The sequence below is a fragment of the Nilaparvata lugens genome, chromosome 1, assembly GCF_014356525.2.
Source record: "Nilaparvata lugens isolate BPH chromosome 1, ASM1435652v1, whole genome shotgun sequence".
Classification (NCBI taxonomy): domain Eukaryota; kingdom Metazoa; phylum Arthropoda; class Insecta; order Hemiptera; family Delphacidae; genus Nilaparvata; species Nilaparvata lugens.
This window is the reverse complement of record NC_052504.1, coordinates 76,134,950-76,152,973: the sequence shown is the minus strand read 5'-3', so window position 1 is coordinate 76,152,973 and position 18,024 is coordinate 76,134,950. Positions and strand designations below refer to the sequence as shown.

General features: G+C 37.4%; 2 protein-coding genes across 3 annotated transcripts in view; both read right to left on the bottom strand.

Moving 5' to 3' along the window:
• Nucleotides 1-18,024, bottom strand: part of LOC111043299 — a 45,799-nt gene that overhangs the window by 6,980 nt on the left and 20,795 nt on the right. For both annotated transcript variants that reach the window (XM_022328209.2, XM_039443421.1), the window contains exons 2-4: nucleotides 6,265-6,355; nucleotides 4,556-4,739; nucleotides 1,332-1,417 (exon numbers count right to left, since the gene is read on the bottom strand). In XM_022328209.2, coding sequence (XP_022183901.2) covers nucleotides 1,332-1,417; nucleotides 4,556-4,739; nucleotides 6,265-6,348 — 354 coding nt within the window. In that variant the 5' untranslated portion in view covers nucleotides 6,349-6,355. The remainder of the gene's footprint in view (nucleotides 1-1,331; nucleotides 1,418-4,555; nucleotides 4,740-6,264; nucleotides 6,356-18,024) is intronic.
• On the bottom strand, nucleotides 3,748-4,405 carry LOC120355113 (ubiquitin-like protein 4A). The gene has a single exon (XM_039443433.1). It carries the CDS (start codon nucleotides 4,280-4,282, stop codon nucleotides 3,863-3,865), a length of 420 nt encoding a protein of 139 aa, XP_039299367.1. The 5' UTR covers nucleotides 4,283-4,405; the 3' UTR covers nucleotides 3,748-3,862.

Here is an 18,024-nt window from a genome sequence, read left to right as displayed (position 1 = left end):
TAATAGCGAAATGGCACTAATTCATTCACTCATTCATTCATCAACAAAACTAAAAATCTACTGGACCAAATACGTTCAAATTTGGCAGGTTTGTTCAGTTGGCCATCTAGAGGCGCACTAAGAACGGATTTGAACAAATTTTCAAATATACGCCCAAAATCTGCGTTTTACAGCGTTTTTCTGCGTTTCTCAGCTTTTTCAAGAACTAATAGGCAAAAAATGTCTCAACTTGGTACACAGGCTCAGCTGATATATAAAAATGTTTAATTGGAAGTTGAGTTCCGCCTAAAGTTAAGACGCCTAAGGCCAAAGCTACCTCGAATACCTCTAATTAGAGGTGGCTATGCTAAGGCTCAACTCACACTTACGCGACTCAGGTCGAGAAGAGACTCGTCTCTAGTCGAGAGCATGTGTTTTTAAATGGGTGACGTCACGGAGTCTAGAATCGACTGGTCTGAGTGTCACCATTTGGGAACACATGCTCTCGACTAGAGTCGAGTCTCTTCTCGACCTGAGTCGCGTAAGTGTGAGTTGAGCCTAAGTTCCACCCAAGATCGGCCGTTTTTGAGCAAGAACTAATTGACAGATCATGTTCAAATTTCGTACAGAAGTTTAGCAAGGGTCTAGTTATTCTTAAGAGGACTCAGAATTATGCCAAAGATACGCCCAAGATAGGCGGTTTTACTGCGTTTTTCCAGCGTTCCCTGGCGGTTTTTCTGAGTTTCCTCACATTTTGCAAGAACTAATTGAGAGAAAATGTACAAATTTGATACACAGGCTCAACTGAGATATGAAAATGTTATATTGGGAGGGTCTTGGAATAAAGCCAAAGTTCCGCGATTTTGAGCGTTTTCTATGCGTTCTTAAGAACTAATTGACAGATCATGTTCAAACTGACCTACTTGTTACTTTTTTGGTTTACATGACGTGTCCCTGGGGGTTTTATGCCCACCTTATAGACTTAAAATAACTAAATAACTACGTTTAATAATTATTATTTCATATTCATAGCATTCGAGCAAATGCAATTTCTCATTTATTTTTATTTTATTATAGCGAGCATTTGGTGCTCAGTTTTACGGACATCACCCTTATCAATAATTAAAATAACTACTTTTTCAATTCTTGTAGACTCATAATATTATTATGGAAACGATATAATTTGAATGCATTTAAAATAGAACGTCCAGAAATAATTTGGAACACGCACAAGATTCCAAGCCATTTCAAGTAGGTGAGACTTGATTATTGGACAAGAATTAGCATTTCAAAATAATAGGCCTTTATAGGAAGTTTCTATTGATTATGATTTCAATGATATTTATGCTCACTCTCATTGCTCCGTGGACAAGCATTCCGTTGAAAAACGCTGCTGTTGCTAACAACAACATGGCGCTGACTGTCAATCCTATCGTTACTGAAAGAAAATTATAAATTGCAAATAATTATGAAAAAATGTAAATGAAATAATAAATTTATCTAAAAACAAATGTCAAAATTTTAAATTATCATAGAAACTTAAAAATCTACATTCATCATAAAGTACAATCACAATAATATCAATTTACAAGTCTATACCAAATTGGAAATTGAGTACTGTATGAATCTATGTAATTCGCTTGTAATGGCGAACTCACAAACGAAGCTTCGCTTTGCGCTGCACAATATTAGAGTCTAGTAATTACTAATCTAATATTATCTACTTTCCACACAGTTTAACACAAATTAGACATGATAAAAGAAACAAATCTGGTGTGGCGCACTCACACAACTTTCCTTGCCGTTATGAAATTTGATCACCTGACGCTAGTGTTCCCGCGCATCTCAAGTCTACTATTCAAAGATTTGAGCCAGCTGGTGACAGGGTAATAACGCTGAAGACACACGACGTGTGCTATCTCTTCATAGTGAATCATTCAATAGAATCAACGGTTGCCAACAGTTTGCAATTGGATAATCACATTTTCTCGAATTTCGAGCTTATTTTCAATTTGAGGTGAAAATGTTACTGAACATTAGTTGTAGAGATTCTCATGCTGAATCTTTTCCACTCATTTTTTTTTTTGTTCAAATTGTATCTGAAGCCTGATAATTGAGAATCTAAAATCAAACTTTGCATAGATGGGGCGGAGCTCCTAAAATTTTTACAGATATGGGACTTGTGGCAGTTGATAGAGCTTATCAATGACTATTTCAGGTATGAATTTGATCGAAATCGTTGGAGCCGTTTTTGAGAAAATCGCGAAAAACCCTGTTTTTGACAACATTTTCGCCATTTTAGCCGCCATCTTGGATTGCATTTGATCGAAATTGTTCGTGTCGGATCCTTATAGTGTAAGGACCTTACGTTCCAAATTTCAAGTCATTCCGTTGATTGGGAGATAAGATATCGTGTACACAGACGCACATACACTCATATATACACACACACACACCACACACACACACACACACATACAGACCAATACCCAAAAACCACTTTTTCGGACTCAGGTGACCTTAAAACGTATAGAAATTTAGAAATTGGGGTACCTTAATTTTTTTCGGAAAGCAATACTTTCCTTACCTATGGTAATAGGGCAAGGAAAGTAAAAACAAACAAATTAACATAATTTTTACTTCATTCTCTTTTTATGTGAATTCATACAAATTGATTGATTTGTATTTTCCACCTATAGTCAATATACCATAATATGCTACTCTGAAGAATCTAAAAGCTCTAAATAAGCTTTTGAATTTATAAAAAGATCATATAAATCAGAATTAACAATCCGGGAAAGGAACAGTTTTTGGCAGTGTCTGATGCTCTTTTCCCAACCATTTATATGACTTATTTATTATAGAATTGATAAATATATATATATAACTAGTTTGTAGAGTTCTTTTTTCCGTTATTGCATGATTTTTTACTGCTTCATGAATTTTGTTTTGATCATCCAGAAAGACATCTTGCAGAGAGATTGTTAGCAGAGATTTTCACACCGAACAACTCATTTTGTGAGGGAGTTCAGAGTTCCCTCACAAGCGATTCCTTTCTCAGTATTCCACTGGTTACGTTTCAGAACCTTGCTTTATCTTCAACTAGATAATGTAATCACAACATTATTTAATACTAGTATCATTATTTAAGCGAAACCGTAGTCATTTCAAACCTATTCTGTTAACTAAACTTTTCAGCATAATGACTCCAGAATTGATTCTAGTGCATTGATGTTCAGTTTTCATGAAATACCTTAGAATGAGTTTTAGCTAACGAAATATCCACTTGCAACTATGTCTTTCTATTTTTCCCGCTTAATCTTGAAGAAAATATTATCTTGAACGATGAAATTTGAGCTTTACATCGAGCAGTAAGTATTTCTATTTCACGTTTTTCAAAAGATACCGATACAGCGGACAACGAATGAGAACCTTCATCACATCTATTGTTTGACAATTGCTGATATAATTTGCGTTTAAGAGTGCGATAGAAGTCAATTCCTATTTACACCAACTGTTGGTGGGCGGAGGCTCACTCAGGCTCACACACTTGGCAGTGTTTGGGTTTGTTGCAGTCTGAATGTGTCCCGTTCCCGTTAAATAATACTGTTTGAGCCATGAAGGCAGTGGTAACTGCTACCGTCATTATTATAGGGATTATCTCTCTTCCAGGTTCCAAAAAATGTTGAAAAAAAATGCCAAATACTAAAAAAAGTGAAGGGTTTCCAAGGTTTTTCTAATATTAAAAAGAATACTTATAGTTTGATATTTTTATAGTTTGATATTTTTATTAAATAAAATAAATTACAAAAGAAAATTAATGTAGAAAATATACAGCCACAACTTCGTCTAGGGTTGGAGAGTGGGATGGGGGGGAAATGCTTCAACTTGTCAGTTCTTCGTTCAAATACATTGTGGCAATCCTTTCTATGTCGTCCAGACTCAGTGAAGAGATAGACCGGTTGAATTCCTTTAGAAACTCGTCAGATATTTTTTGTGAATCGGAATCCGAGTAATATTTGCGTAGGAAACAGTAGGTTGCATCGTGTAGAGTCACCGAACTGATGTCCTGGTCCAAATTAGGTCGCACCACCAAGTGTATACGAATGCCTTCTTTCATTGAAGGGTAGTCGGCTACTGTCATGTTATCTGCTAGAAATCGTCCGGCGAGAAGCAGTTTTTGATGGCCAATTGGTACTTTCAGGGCTTTTGAGACCATTTGCTTAAGCTCAAGGATTGTCATGGTGTTTGTAATCTCAACAAAACATTCAGCCCCATGTAAAGCTTTTATGTTAACTTTCATCTTTATCTATGAATTCGAACACTATCAAAATTAATAATTCATACAATAAAGCAATTTATGAATAGTTGATATTTTAAGTTTTCAAAAATAAACAAAAACATGTCATCAAAAAGGTAAGGTTAGTTTATACTATAGCAATATATAAATAGCTTATATTGGGATATAGATGTTTGCACAGCCATATACATAATAATATTGAGAGCACTTTGTGATATAGTAATAATATGTTATAAAATGATAATAATAATTATAAATGTAATCTTATAATCTTACTTTTTTCTGTGAGATTTTCCTCAAATTGTGAATTATCCTGGTTGTGAGAAATCTTTTGGGAATTTGATGCTTCTGTTGGAGAGAAAGTCAGGTAATTTGTAACCTCCGCCATATCAACTAATTTATAAGTAATTCCGGTAGCAGCAAACAACACCAAAAGAAAAGCAGCTAATCCGCAGAAAAACTAAAAATAAATTGAAAAATTAGAAAATACAAGTTATAAAAACAACGAAACAATAAAATAGCTCAAAAACAATTAACTCACTTATAAGAAGCATTCACAATGATTAAATAACATTTAATTCGAATACAAAAGACGCGTTCATTAAGGCACTCACCTTTTGCTTCTATTTAAATATTGGAGGTTGGAACGCATTTTTTCTACTGCAGCGTCATTTGTATATTTAATAGTATGCTCTATTACGGTAACTATGTTCTTCCGACTGATTTTGACATTTGAATAAATAATAAATTTTAATTATTTCTAAGGAAATTTCTCGCTTTCAGCACCTGCTTATCTTTTGTAACAAAAACGTTTCTAGCACGTCAAAAATTCCATGTTTTCTGCTCCAAATATCTCGAGATTATATTATTTTAATATAAAAATTTACTTATTTAGTAATCCCAAAATTCTCTATTCTGAGAAAAGTAAAATTTTAAAGAAAAACACGTTTTTTCAATTTTATCAGAAAAATCAAATATTCTTTCAACGTAATAACCTTCAACCCTGTAACTTTTTAGCACTACTGGAATATCGGGCATATTCTAAATACAATTCCGAAGAGAAACTTTGCACAAACATTTATGACATCTAGACAAGGCTACAGAAGATTATGATATTTTTTTAAATTCATAAAACAATGGCGGCCATTTAAAATTCTATTTCTTAGTAACCAAAAACCGTCGATTTTACAAAAAAATACAAGAATAACTTTTTTTAGTACCGTAGGCCTAAATTTAATTACAAATTGAGTGACAACTCATTTTCCAAGATTGAATGAATAATTTATTGAGATATGACAGCGTTAGTGATAAAACCAAGGCCAAGAGGGTTGGGTTATGTTACGTCTTATTATTGTTAAAGTAATCTAATATACGTGCAAAGTTTCACTTCCTCTTTCTCTATATTAAGTAAAAAACAAAATAGCGGCTATGTGAGTAACCAAGGCTTTCGAACCAGGGGCGTATATAAGGGGGGCCCAGGGCAGAGGGCCCGAGGACCAACCCCCCCCCCCGAAATGAATATAAAGAAAAATCAATACAGTAATTACAGAAAAAGTACAGTAATCTGAATTTTTGACGGTAAAGGTATTTTTGACGGCCTGGCTGTAAAGTAAAAAGGGCGTTCAGCGCAAATTACCCTCTGAATATGAGCAGCAAAACTGATATTAAGTATCATGGGGTGTTTAGTTGAAATAACTTAACCTTACATCAACCTTAATCCCCCCCCCCCCAAAAAAAGAAAGAATATTTATTTGATATTCACCACTGTTTCGGACAGTTTGAAAATTATATTTGGATATGTTTCTTACCCAGGAACAACATTGACCTAGAATATTGGTAGGATTTCGGAAACACTCTGTATAGTGTTTTAGTTGCAAAGAGTACAGTGAAACTTCAAATACTGGTAGTACTGTAGGTGTAGAAAATGTTTATTGACTTGAATAATTCAGTATCGAAATTACGTGAACATATTTGAAACAACTCACCAAATAAATAATACCAATCGAGATAGCACCCATTTTCAATGAGCACCCGCAGTATGTTCTTTGTAAGCGCAAAGCCACAGCCATTTTGCAACTGCGAAACAAATAAAAGGATTAATATCAAATAATTTATTCAATTATAAAAAACCAAATACGTTTATAAGGAAATAATAGACAATACTAAGAGAAGAAATTAGCAACAGTTATACTGAGGTACATCAATTTCACGCGTAGGCTACATATTAGTTTGTTGACTATAGTTCATAATGCAGTACCAGTAGTCAATTACTCAATTATGGTACAGTTCTCACATATATTAATTATTATCATAGTATATTCAAGGCAAGGAATTCTTGAAATAGGGTATAGAGGAAAATGTTTGGAAGACAATTTTTGAAGACTCCGCAGCTCTTTGTCCGCAAGCTCTGCCAATTTATGTAGATGCATAACAATATAATTATCCATAGTTATTATATTACAAATTACTTTTTCATATCATATACTTTCAATAATTATTTTCTTAGTCTATATTATGTAAATTCATCTATAATTTTGCTGTATTAATAAGTTCTATAATAAGTTCTATTTTTCCGGCTCTAAATTTTGTAAAATTACGTGAAAATGTTTCAATTATCAGTGATTTGAGTGTAATATTTTGTTTCCTATCCAGTTTCTCAACCTTCAAAATTCTTAGTTTTAGTTGTTTTGAGTGGAAAAAGACCTAAATTTCAGAAAAGTGGAATCATAACCTCATTTCGGACTTTTAAACTATTATCTAAATTTGGGAGAGAAATAGTACAAGGAGTATCCTTAGTTTTTCTCTCCCGGTCAGTGCTTCTTGTAAAAATTATAATGATAAAATAATAAATAAATATTGTAAGCTATTGTATATAAGTGTATAAGCCAGTATATATTGTAATCTACATGAATAAAGTACTCAATCAATCAGCTCTGTTTGGGATAGGCTAGTAAGGGGGTAAACATCAAAAGTCCTAAAACGCACACCCAGTGTGGGTGTGGTGTCAATTTGCCTTTGATTAGGCTGCAGAAGGCAATTATCTGTGTGATTTGCGGTGAGGGTGGGCGGGTTTACTCATTCCCACTTTTTAAAGCAAGATCCATCCTGCCATTGAGATATCTGTATGTCTTCAAGGTTCTGGTACTCTTTTATAACAAAGTCATCATACTTAGCTTCAATAGTCCTATGGTAGTTCGTGTGTCCCCAATCTATGCGGCTCAATCTGAGTTTCAGTTTTTCAAGTTGTGGAGTGAGTAGTTTCTGTTGAACTTATACTTAATCATATGGTTGATCTTTCTCACAGAGTATTGATAGTTGGTCAGAGATGTGATCATGTACGGAAGCTGCTATTTCGCTTGCTGGTATATTATGGTAGCAACCATCTATACTTGTAGCTGACGTTTCAGACGTTTCAGTTTTCTGATTGCTGGAGGGTCAAATATGTCACAGCCGTATTGAATTAAAGTATTCTTTAGGTCAATGAAACTTGCATTTTCGGACTTTAATGTATCTATATTTGTGTCGCCAAGAACAACTATTTTGTTTTGTTTAGCCGAGTAGTCTTGAAGTAAATGTCCAAGGTGGGTGAGGTATTCGTTTAGTCCTCCGGGGTGTGGAGATCTGTATGTTCCAATTATTATCAGTTTTTTTCTTTCTCAGTTGGATTTTTATTAGAGCTATTTCGAATTTTTGTTCCACTGGGTAATATGTTTCTGGAGGTTTGATCTCTTCAACTGATAATTGATTGTTGTCATTTATATAAATCGCCACTCCACCCCATAAGAGTTGAGTCCGGCAGAAATTGCGTGTATCCTGGAATGTGAGTTGCTGGTCTTCTATCGGGCGCCTCCCCAGGTGGCGGATTGGGGAATGCCTCCTAGATATAGGTGGTACCGGGGAAATCAAATACCCGGGGTGGACCAAAACCAGCAAACACGACTGCTGCCTTGCAGACGAACATCAATGGATCTCCAAAGGCTAAGGAACAAAACCCCGAAAGAAAATTGACTGCTGCCTTGTAGTTAGGTATTGGATTACCAAAGGCTAGGGAGGGAAACCCGAAAAAATGACCTGGTCCTCCAGGTTGGGGGTTGGGCGTGGGGCCAACGACCCTACCCCATAAAAACCAATCTGTTACGAAACCTCAACAACAGCCTCGGAAATCGGACAGGATACTCGGAAAACAATTTTGGAAAAAGAACTTGAACTTGATTATGGGAACATGGAATGTGAGAAGCTTATACAGAAGTGGTGCCTTGAAAGAATTACTACAATGTGTGAAACAGTATAGAGTAAAAGTACTTGCTATACAGGAAATGCGTTGGCCAGGCAAGGGAGTGTTTGACACTCAGTCTCACACTGTGATGTACAGTGGCAAGGAGGGAGACAGGCATGAACTTGGAGTTGGATTTGTGGTGGAAAATAGCATGAAGGAGAATATTATAGATTTCAAGCCAGTAAATGAGAGAATATGCGTCCTAAGGGTAAAAACAAAATTCTTCAACCTCTCACTAATAAATGTGCATGCCGAAAGTGAAGATAAAGATGAAGCTGTTAAGGATGAATTCTACTGCAAGCTGGAACAGACATACAATAGCATGCCTTCTAATGATATAAAAATGATTTGGGAGACATGAACGCAAAAATTGGTAAGGAGATGGTATTCCAGAGAGTGGCAGGATTGCATAGTCTGCATGAAGAGAGCAACGACAATGGAATGCGGGTCCTGGATTTTGCAATGTCAAGAAACATGATAGTTGCCTCAACACAGTTCCCAAGAAAAGAAATTCACAAGTGGACCTGGACATCACCAGACGGCCAGCACCATAATCAGATTGATCATGTCTTGGTGGATAGACGAGCAGCTACAAGCATCACAAACATAAGGAGCTGCAGAGGTGCGGACTGTGATTCTGATCACTATCTGGTGAGAATTGATTTTAGATGCCGAATTCGCAGTAAAGACAATAAAAGGCAGCAGAGGCCACCAAAGCTGAATGTAGATAAACTGAGGGAGGAAGGTGAAAGAAAGAAATATCAAGAGGCACTGGAGAATCTCATTCAATTACCTGTACACGCACAGGAGGAAAATAGAACAACAGAGGAGGAATGGCAGGATCTGAAGAGGGCTATTACCCAGGCAGCAGAGGAGACTATTGGATATAGTACCCAAACAAGACGGGAGAGCTGGTTTGATGATGAGTGTGAGGAGGCCATACAGAAAAGAAACGAGGCCCGGAGACACTATATAGAAAGGCCAACTAGAGCAAAAAAAGCAAACTATGATATTCTTAGAAGAAAGGCTAAAAGTGTGATTAAAAGGAAAAAACGAGAATACTACAACAACAAGGTCACCAAAATTCAACAGGATTTTGAGAAGAAAGACCCCCGAGAGGCATATAAAGGAGTAAACCTGTTCAAGAAAGGATACAAGCCAAAACAACACTTTGTAAGGATCTGAATGGAAAAATAATTGGAAATAAAGATAGCATAATGGAGCGATGGAGGACCTACTTCAGTCAGTTGCTTAACCCCAACCTAGACCAAAATGTACTGCCAGACCAGAGATTAGAAGTAATTGATGATGAAATAATCATTGAACCACCCACGGTTGATGATGTTGTGAAGGCACTGAAGAAAAAAAGAATAACAGAGCCCCAGGGATAGATGGAATTACAGGAGAATTACTCAAGTATGGAGGAGATCAATTGACAACAAAACTGGCCCATCTCATAAAGTTTGTGTGGGAAACAGAGACCCTCCCTGAAGACTGGCACATGAGCATCATATGCCCCATCTATAAAAAGGGTGATAGACTTGAGCCCAAAAACTACAGAGGTATATCTCTCTTATCAACAGCATATAAAACCTTCACCTCAATAATCAAAGATAAAATAGATGTGTATGCTGAGGGATTACTAGGAGAGTATCAGGCTGGTTTCAGATCAGGCAGGTCAACGACAGATCAGCTCTTTGTTGCCCGACAGTTAGCAGAAAAGTTCTGGGAGTTCAATATAGATGTCTACCACCTATACATAGACTTTAAGCAGGCCTACGACAGCATCGACAGAGAAAAGCTATACTCAACCATGCTTGATCTTGGCATACCAACAAAGCTTGTACGACTTGTCAGAGCAACAATGAAGAAGACCACCTGTCAGGTGAAGATAGATGGGGAAATGACAGATAAGTTTGAGGTGGAACAAGGACTGAAACAAGGAGATGGCCTAGCACCAGTTCTCTTCAACCTTGCACTAGAAAGGGTGATAAGAGGGACTCTGGCAGATACAAGTGGTACATTAATAAACAAGACCCAGCAGATATTAGGGTATGCAGATGACCTGGACCTAGCAGGAAGATCAGTGGCAGCAGTCAAAGAAATGTTCACAAACTTGGAAAATGCAGCTAATGAGATTGGTCTAAGGTGAATTGTGATAAGACCAAGTTCCTACATCAAAGCAGACGTCAGCACAACAGAAGAGAACAAAACCTATTGGTGGGTGAGTACAGCTTTGAGAACGTGAAAGACTTCACCTACCTGGGAGTTAATATAACAGCGGACAGTGATGAGATGAAAGAAATACAGAAGCGGCTCAATACGGGGAACAAAACATTCTTCTCTATGCTGCAGATATTCAAGTCTAGAAGCGTCCATAGAAATATAAAGGCTAGATTATATAAGTCCATAATACGTACAGTGGTCACGTATGGAAGCGAAGTTTGGACATTAACATCAAAGGCAGCAGGCAATTTAGACCGCTGGGAAAGGAAAATGCTGCGTAGAATATATGGACCTGTGTGTGATGAGGGTGTCTGGCGAATAAGAAATAACAACAAATTAGCTGCACTCTATAAGGAGCCACCCCTGTCCATATATGTCAGACTGAAACGTTTAAGATGGGCAGGGCATGTGGAGTGGATGCCTGACACTCGCGCCCCCAGGAAAATATATATGGGACAGCCAGGAGGCAAGAGACCGGTGGGGAAGCCAAGACTGAGATGGGCGGATGGTATTTCCAAGGATGCAGCAGAACTCCTTCGCATCAGGAACTGGAGAAGGAAGGCAAGAGATCGTGACGAATGGAGGCGCAGAATTGAGGAGGCCAGGGCTCGATTTGGGCTGTAGCACCATCGAAGAAGAAGAAGGAATGTGAGTAGTTATGAGTTCCTCCTCTCTTAGGCCATGTTCCGTTATAATGAGGATATCCGGAGTGTGTTGATGTAGTTCTATCAGCAATCTATCTACTTTTCCCAGTAGTCCTCTTTGGATGTTAATGTGATATATTTCAAGTGAATTTGTCTCCTGTTTACTATTATTGTGAACTTTTTTATGGAGTGGTTTTTGTTTGTAGAGTAATCCAGCATTGGTTTTTATATCATGGGGGAAACTTGGTGTTTTCTGGTTATTGTCTATTTTTTGAAGCGTGATGAGGCTATGCAATCGTTTGGGTGGGTTTGACAGTTTTCAGGTGATAGTGATTTTCTGATGTTTTCAGCCAAAGTTCTAGATCCTTGTCCATTCAAATGAATTCCATCCCATTTGAGGTGTGTCTTATTTAGTTGCTGTGTATTATCTATGAATGTTACATTTAGTTGTTGGAACATGAACTGCAGCGCCTCATTAGATTCATCGGTGAATCGATCGTTGCATTCTTCTCTATAGGGAATAGAACAGATATGCCACTTTGTCTCAGGGTGAATCTTTTGATTAGCCTCTATTGTCAGCCACAGTGGCCGCATGACGTGATTTGGGGTCCTTGCATTGGGTATGTTATTTGAGCCTATGTTCAATACTACATTCTTTGGTAGGTGATTTTGGTTTTTTATGAATCTGCTGACATCCTGAATTTTTCCACCATGAATTATTTTTATATCTGCCTTAAGTGTTATATCTCTTTCCAATAGCATGTCATTTACATCATTTAGTAGTGAGTCGCCGATTATCGTTGTTTGTCTGGGGTTTTGAGTAGTCCTCTTTGGTCTCAGCTCGATCAGGTGGGCTGGGGCCATCCTCACCGTCGCACCGCTCCGCCGTTGTCACATCCTGCGCTCCCTCGTCACGCTCTGCCTCACTTACTAGAATTATTGTTTCATCCTCTGCTTTCCTTCTTATTGGGTTTGATGGCATTGGGTAAAGTCCCTGTGTGAATTCAAATATTGTATTTTCAAGCTTATATATCACATCTGTTGTTCTTGCCAATCCGATAGTCGGTCCTTATCGGACCGATAGTCGATCTTCAACGTAGTAATTTCGTCCTTGAGTTCATTTATGTCATCTAGCAAGATTTTAATTATCAGGTCAAAACGTTTAGTTTGTGTGGCTTAACTATTACTATTTCTAGCTGTATGGTTACAGCGCGTACTGGTATTGCGTTTCTTATATTGATTTGTTTCAGAGTTGTCAGAATTATTCAGCAATGTGGAGATATGTGTTTCTTCGTTATTTAAATGGGTGTAGCAACTATCACATAGCCATGCCTGATCATCTCCTGTCCCCTCGTCCCCTCCTTCATCTGGTCGTATTTCTCATCCGTTATTCTAACACATTTTGTGTGATACCACTTATTTTCATCACAGCAGCATGCTACTGCCTTGTCGTTATCGTGGACCACTTCTTCACAAATATTGATTTTGTCCAGCTACGCCTTTATTAGGCTCAGGCATTTTCTTTTCATCGTCTTGTGATTTCTGTATTCTATCTTGCTTTGTCATAGTTTCTAATCTACCAGTTCGGTAGTTTTATTTATAATTCCTTAATAATTGGAGTCTATAAAATATATATAGTGTGGTTCAGCAGTGAACAAAAAGCATTGACGTGGGAATTTACAGCATCGAATAATGGGAACTAAGATGAAGGCCGATTCGGTAACAGTCTACAGCTCAGTTGGGCAAGAGACACAGATAAAAATAACGTATATAAATTATAGTTGAGGTTATAAGCTATCACTATTTAGTATCACAGATTATTTGGTAAAAACGAAATTTTTATAAATGGTTTCAAAGATTATCACAGCCTTGAGTTGTTGGTGTCACAGTTTTCAGTACATAGAATTCAACACAAAGTTTTCCTCAACTTCAACTTATATTATTCAGGTCTATACATTAAATTGCACATTTAAATTGCAACATCCGATATTGAATTATAGTTCAAGAAGATTTAGAAATATGGTTATTTATACTAATTTCAGTTCCTTAGTATGCATTAGTTATGCAATTTTTTCTTGTCGATGTTAGGTTGTCTTTATTATGCAATGAATGAGTGAATTGAATGATATGTTGAATTATCACAAGAGTAAGCTTTAATCACTGGATTTTAACAGCTTATAATTGAATTTCCTGCAGTAATATTTGAAGAAAGTCAAGAGACAAAAATGTACATGAATGATATAACCAATTTTCCGTGTTTATAGTTTCGTGCAATGGTTAATGTATTTATTAAAAACCGTAAGAATAGAACTCAGTCATAGTAATACTAAAATCTTGTGAAATAGACTTTTTAATCAAGTTATGCTCAAACCAAATTTGGCATGTTGATGCAACATGCAAATTTGGCATGTTGATACGTCACAGTACTGATATGCACATGTCAGTTTTTCAAGTCGCAAAATTCGCATTTCAACTCATGAATTCTGTATGATGATAAATTTAGCGTTTAGTTGTGGTCCAGATCAGTAGTATTTTCTTTTTCTTTAGTATAAATATCACAGTAAGTAAGTTATGCAAAGATCTCACCCAGTCCTGTGTTCCAGCAGGTTGGCTTAGCTTACGATTTTCTTTTTACGATGCAATTTTTATCAGACAATTTCAAGCGATTTTTGTAATTTGAGTTTCCAGAATAATTGTTATGGAAGAAATGTTTCATAAAATTAAACTCTGAATCACTATATTTCAGTAATTAACACGTATTTTTAGTGGAGCAGCACGGAATTTGTTGCAGACAAGATCAATCAATTATTATTAATAGACTAATACTAATGCCATTTTCAAGTCGAATAAAAGCTATATGAATAGAACTAAGGATTTCTGTTACTGCAAATATTGATCAAAGAACTAAATTACAGAAGGAAATTTGAAGAATAAAAGTGTCCAAAAATTACGTCCAGACTGGGAATCAAACCTGGTACCGGTACCCTATCCTTTGCTGGTGGAGCGGATTTACCACTTTGCCCATTCGGATGACCGTTTCCACACTTTTGTACAGATTGTTGGCAGACACTCAGAATTAAAAAAAAATGTAAAAGTTTACATGAGATTACAAGAATGTGCACGATATAATATATGCTTTGTGCATGCTTGCCTAGCTACTTTTCACATTTGATATCTCTGACCGGCAAAAATTTTCCTCATGAAAAAACTATGTCTCGTCCTGTACTTTAGTCAGTGTGATTTTTTGAAAATGTTTCAAATTGTGAGGATTTTGGATTAGTATTGTTAAATGGTAGGACTAAGGGTGATGAAGACGGGCATTTTACTTTTATTATGAAGTATGGGTGCATCTGTTATTGATCTGGTTGCAATGTATAGTGGTAGTTTAATATTTTGACATGACTTTTTTAGTAATACCACAGGTGTACTCTGATCATTTACCAGTAAAACTGCAGTTGAAAAAAGTTAGAGTAGTTGAAAGAGTTGATGATACACACATTAATTTGCCACCAAAACTTATTTGGAGTAGAGCTGATGATAGATATTATAAAAATAGAATTATTCGAAATATGAGTCACATGAATGCAAGTGAAAGGATTGATGATAACGCTGATGTAGAACAGTAAGTTATCGCTGTTGTAGATTGTATCAAGAGATCATCGAATAAATCACTACAGTTAGGACAGCATAAAGCCAAGTTCAAGCAGGTGTGATATGATAAAGCTTGTGATAGAGTATTTCCTCTATTAGAAATATTCAGAGAAAGAAGTTCTGATTTTATCAGAGAAAGGCTATCAATTGAGAGGAAAAATTACAAAGATCTGAGTACTGCCAAGGAGAAGAGTTATTGCACACTAATTTGCAAGAGCTTAGGAGACGGAAAAAGATACAAAAGCGTTTTAGGAGGCAGTTAATAAATTGAAAAGACGTGATAATATTTTTTTTTCTATTGGTCAATTCTATAGCCATCTAGTCTAAAGACTAATGAGCTAATTTTTTTCTATCCTAAATTACTACTTGAAAAATTGAACAGTGAATTTCTCATTAGGAACTCTTACTGCTATTTTTTAATTAATATGTACACTTATTGACTGCACTATAGAAGCTAGATTCACTCAATCACTGCTCTGCTCTTTCACTGGACACTACTTGAACAAGCACTACACTAGTTCAAACGGTTTCCTTCTTTTGAGCCTCCGCACCAACCCTCCATTGTCTAGCAGCTGGATCGCCCCGACGTTGTCATGTTGGTGCAGTCGCCCCTTGTGCCTCTCCTCATGCCTCTGGATCTCGGTGGACACCAGATCGACGTGAAGGTCTCTATGAAGATCGCTGTTCCTGACATACCAAGGAGCATCCACAATGTTCCTTAGCACTTTGTTTTGAAAACGTTGAATGACATTGATGTTGCTGTCTTTGGTACACCCCCAAAGTTGTATACCATACGTCCATACTGGCTTTAATATCTGTTTGTACAGAAGTACTTTGTTTCGGATTGAAAGGACGGAGTTTCTTCCGATCAGCCAATACAGCTTCTTATATTTGATTCCAAGCTCTTCTCTCTTCTTCTTGACATGGGCCTTCCAGCGAAGCTTTGCGTCCAAGGTCATACCTAGATACTTGGCATCATTAGCATATGGTACAACTTGGTTGTTGATAGTTATTGGTATGGGCAGGTCCTTCTTATTGGTAAAATTGATGTGAATCGACTTTGTTTCATTCAATTTAATTCTCCACTTTCAAGTCCAATCTTGAATTTTGTTGATGGATCTCTGTAGTTTCTCCGTTGCAATATGTATATTACTGTCTACTGATAATATGGCTGTGTCGTCTGCAAATGTTGCTGTAGTATTCTCATCAGGCTGGGAATATCGCTGGTATAGAGTAGGTAAAGAACTGGTCCCAGAACACTGCCTTGAGGAACTCCTGCTTTAATTTCCTTCAAATCAGAATATGAACTTTCATGCCTGACCCCAAGTATCTGTCAGTGAGATAGGATTGTAATATATCTGTATATTGCTTGGTAGCACTTTTTGAGCTTGAAAATGAGACCTTCATGCCATACTTTATCAAAAGCTTGCCCTATATCAAGGAAAGCTGCTGAACAAATTTTTTTCTCTTCTAAGCACTTCTCTATTACATTTATAATCTGATGCACTTGATCTATTGTTGAGTGTTTCACTCTGAAGCCAAATTGGTGGTTTGGAATTATGTGCTGTCTCTCAATTATTGGTTTTAGCCTACTAAGTAAAATCCTTTCAAGCAACTTGGTTTGTTTTATTTTTTTAGCTGCCTTCCAGAGTGAGTAGTCCGTGCTGCATTCTGCTGTCAAGTTTCTCAAGTAACTATTAATTGATTCTTCCTTGATACATTTAATCTCTCTCCTTAGTTCTTGAGTTAAATTGTTCAAAACTCTTTTGTCTTGGGGGGGGGGGGGAACGTGATTGCTGCCATCTCCTTCTAGCTCTTCGTTTTTAAACAATCAATTCTCTGATTTCCGCAGGTTAATTATTTCCAGTGGTTCTTCTTCTGATTTGTGAGGTATTACACCATGCTGCCTGTTGGATTTCCAACAGGGAAGTCACAGTTGGGAAGTCACAAACTTTTCCAACTCCCGATCAATATGTTCTTCGTTCCTTAATGGTGAGTTCAATTCTAATCTTTCCTCCAGCATCTGTTGGAAGCCATCCCAATCAGTGCGGCTATTTGCTAACGCTGGACAAGTATTTTCCTTCCATAGAATTGAATCACTCAGAGTCATAATGATGGGTGAGTGGTCGGAATTGAGGTAGAAACAATCCTCTAAATGCAAATAATTAACTGATATATTTTTTGTCAGGAAGAAATCTATGAGATCTGGGATTATCCTCGTATCAGTGGGCCAATAGGTTGGTTTACCAGTTGAAAGAGCTTCGCACCTCATCTCTTTCATTGCTTTGAAGAGCTGTCTTCCCTTGTGAGTTGTTAAGCGCGGTCCCCAATGCACGTGCTTTGTATTGAAATCACCACCAAGAATGAATTTTTCTCCTAACATATCAAGCAATGTCGAATACTCCTCTCTTCTGATGGAATATCTGGGAGGACAGTAAATAGCTGCAACAACAAAGTTATTATCACGTACACCCTGAGTAGCTTCAGAGGTGGGTGATTGATACCCAGGTGTTGCTCCTGGATGACTTCGCTCAGTCGTAATGTGGGCGGGGAAAGGAGGCAAGTCGAAGTTCCTCTTCCTTCTTCTTTGTGCCTAAGCTGGCGTGAACAGCACCTCCTGGTGCTTCTGACGGCGTGAAGTCGCTCTCTTCTCTGATGACACACTTGATGTAATTGTATCGGCCTTACGGCCTCGGTTCCGCTCCAGTGGAGTAGGAAAAGGAAGGACAGAAGGATAGGACGGCAGACAACGGTCGCTGTGCCTGGGGAGAAGGAAGAATAGGGACGGCAGACAACGGTCCGCTGTGCCCTGGGGAGAGGAAGGGGGGAAAGAAGAATAGGGACGGCAGACACCGGTCGCTGTGCCCTGGGGAGAAGGAAGAATAGGGACGGCAGACAACGGTCCGCTGTGCCCTGGGGAAATGGAGGACAGGGACGGCAGACAACGG

Excerpts from the sequence above, each read along its gene's own strand:
- LOC120355113 (XM_039443433.1), bottom strand. The coding sequence starts at position 4,282 with ATGAAAGTTAACATAAAAGCTTTACATGGGGCTGAATGTTTTGTTGAG.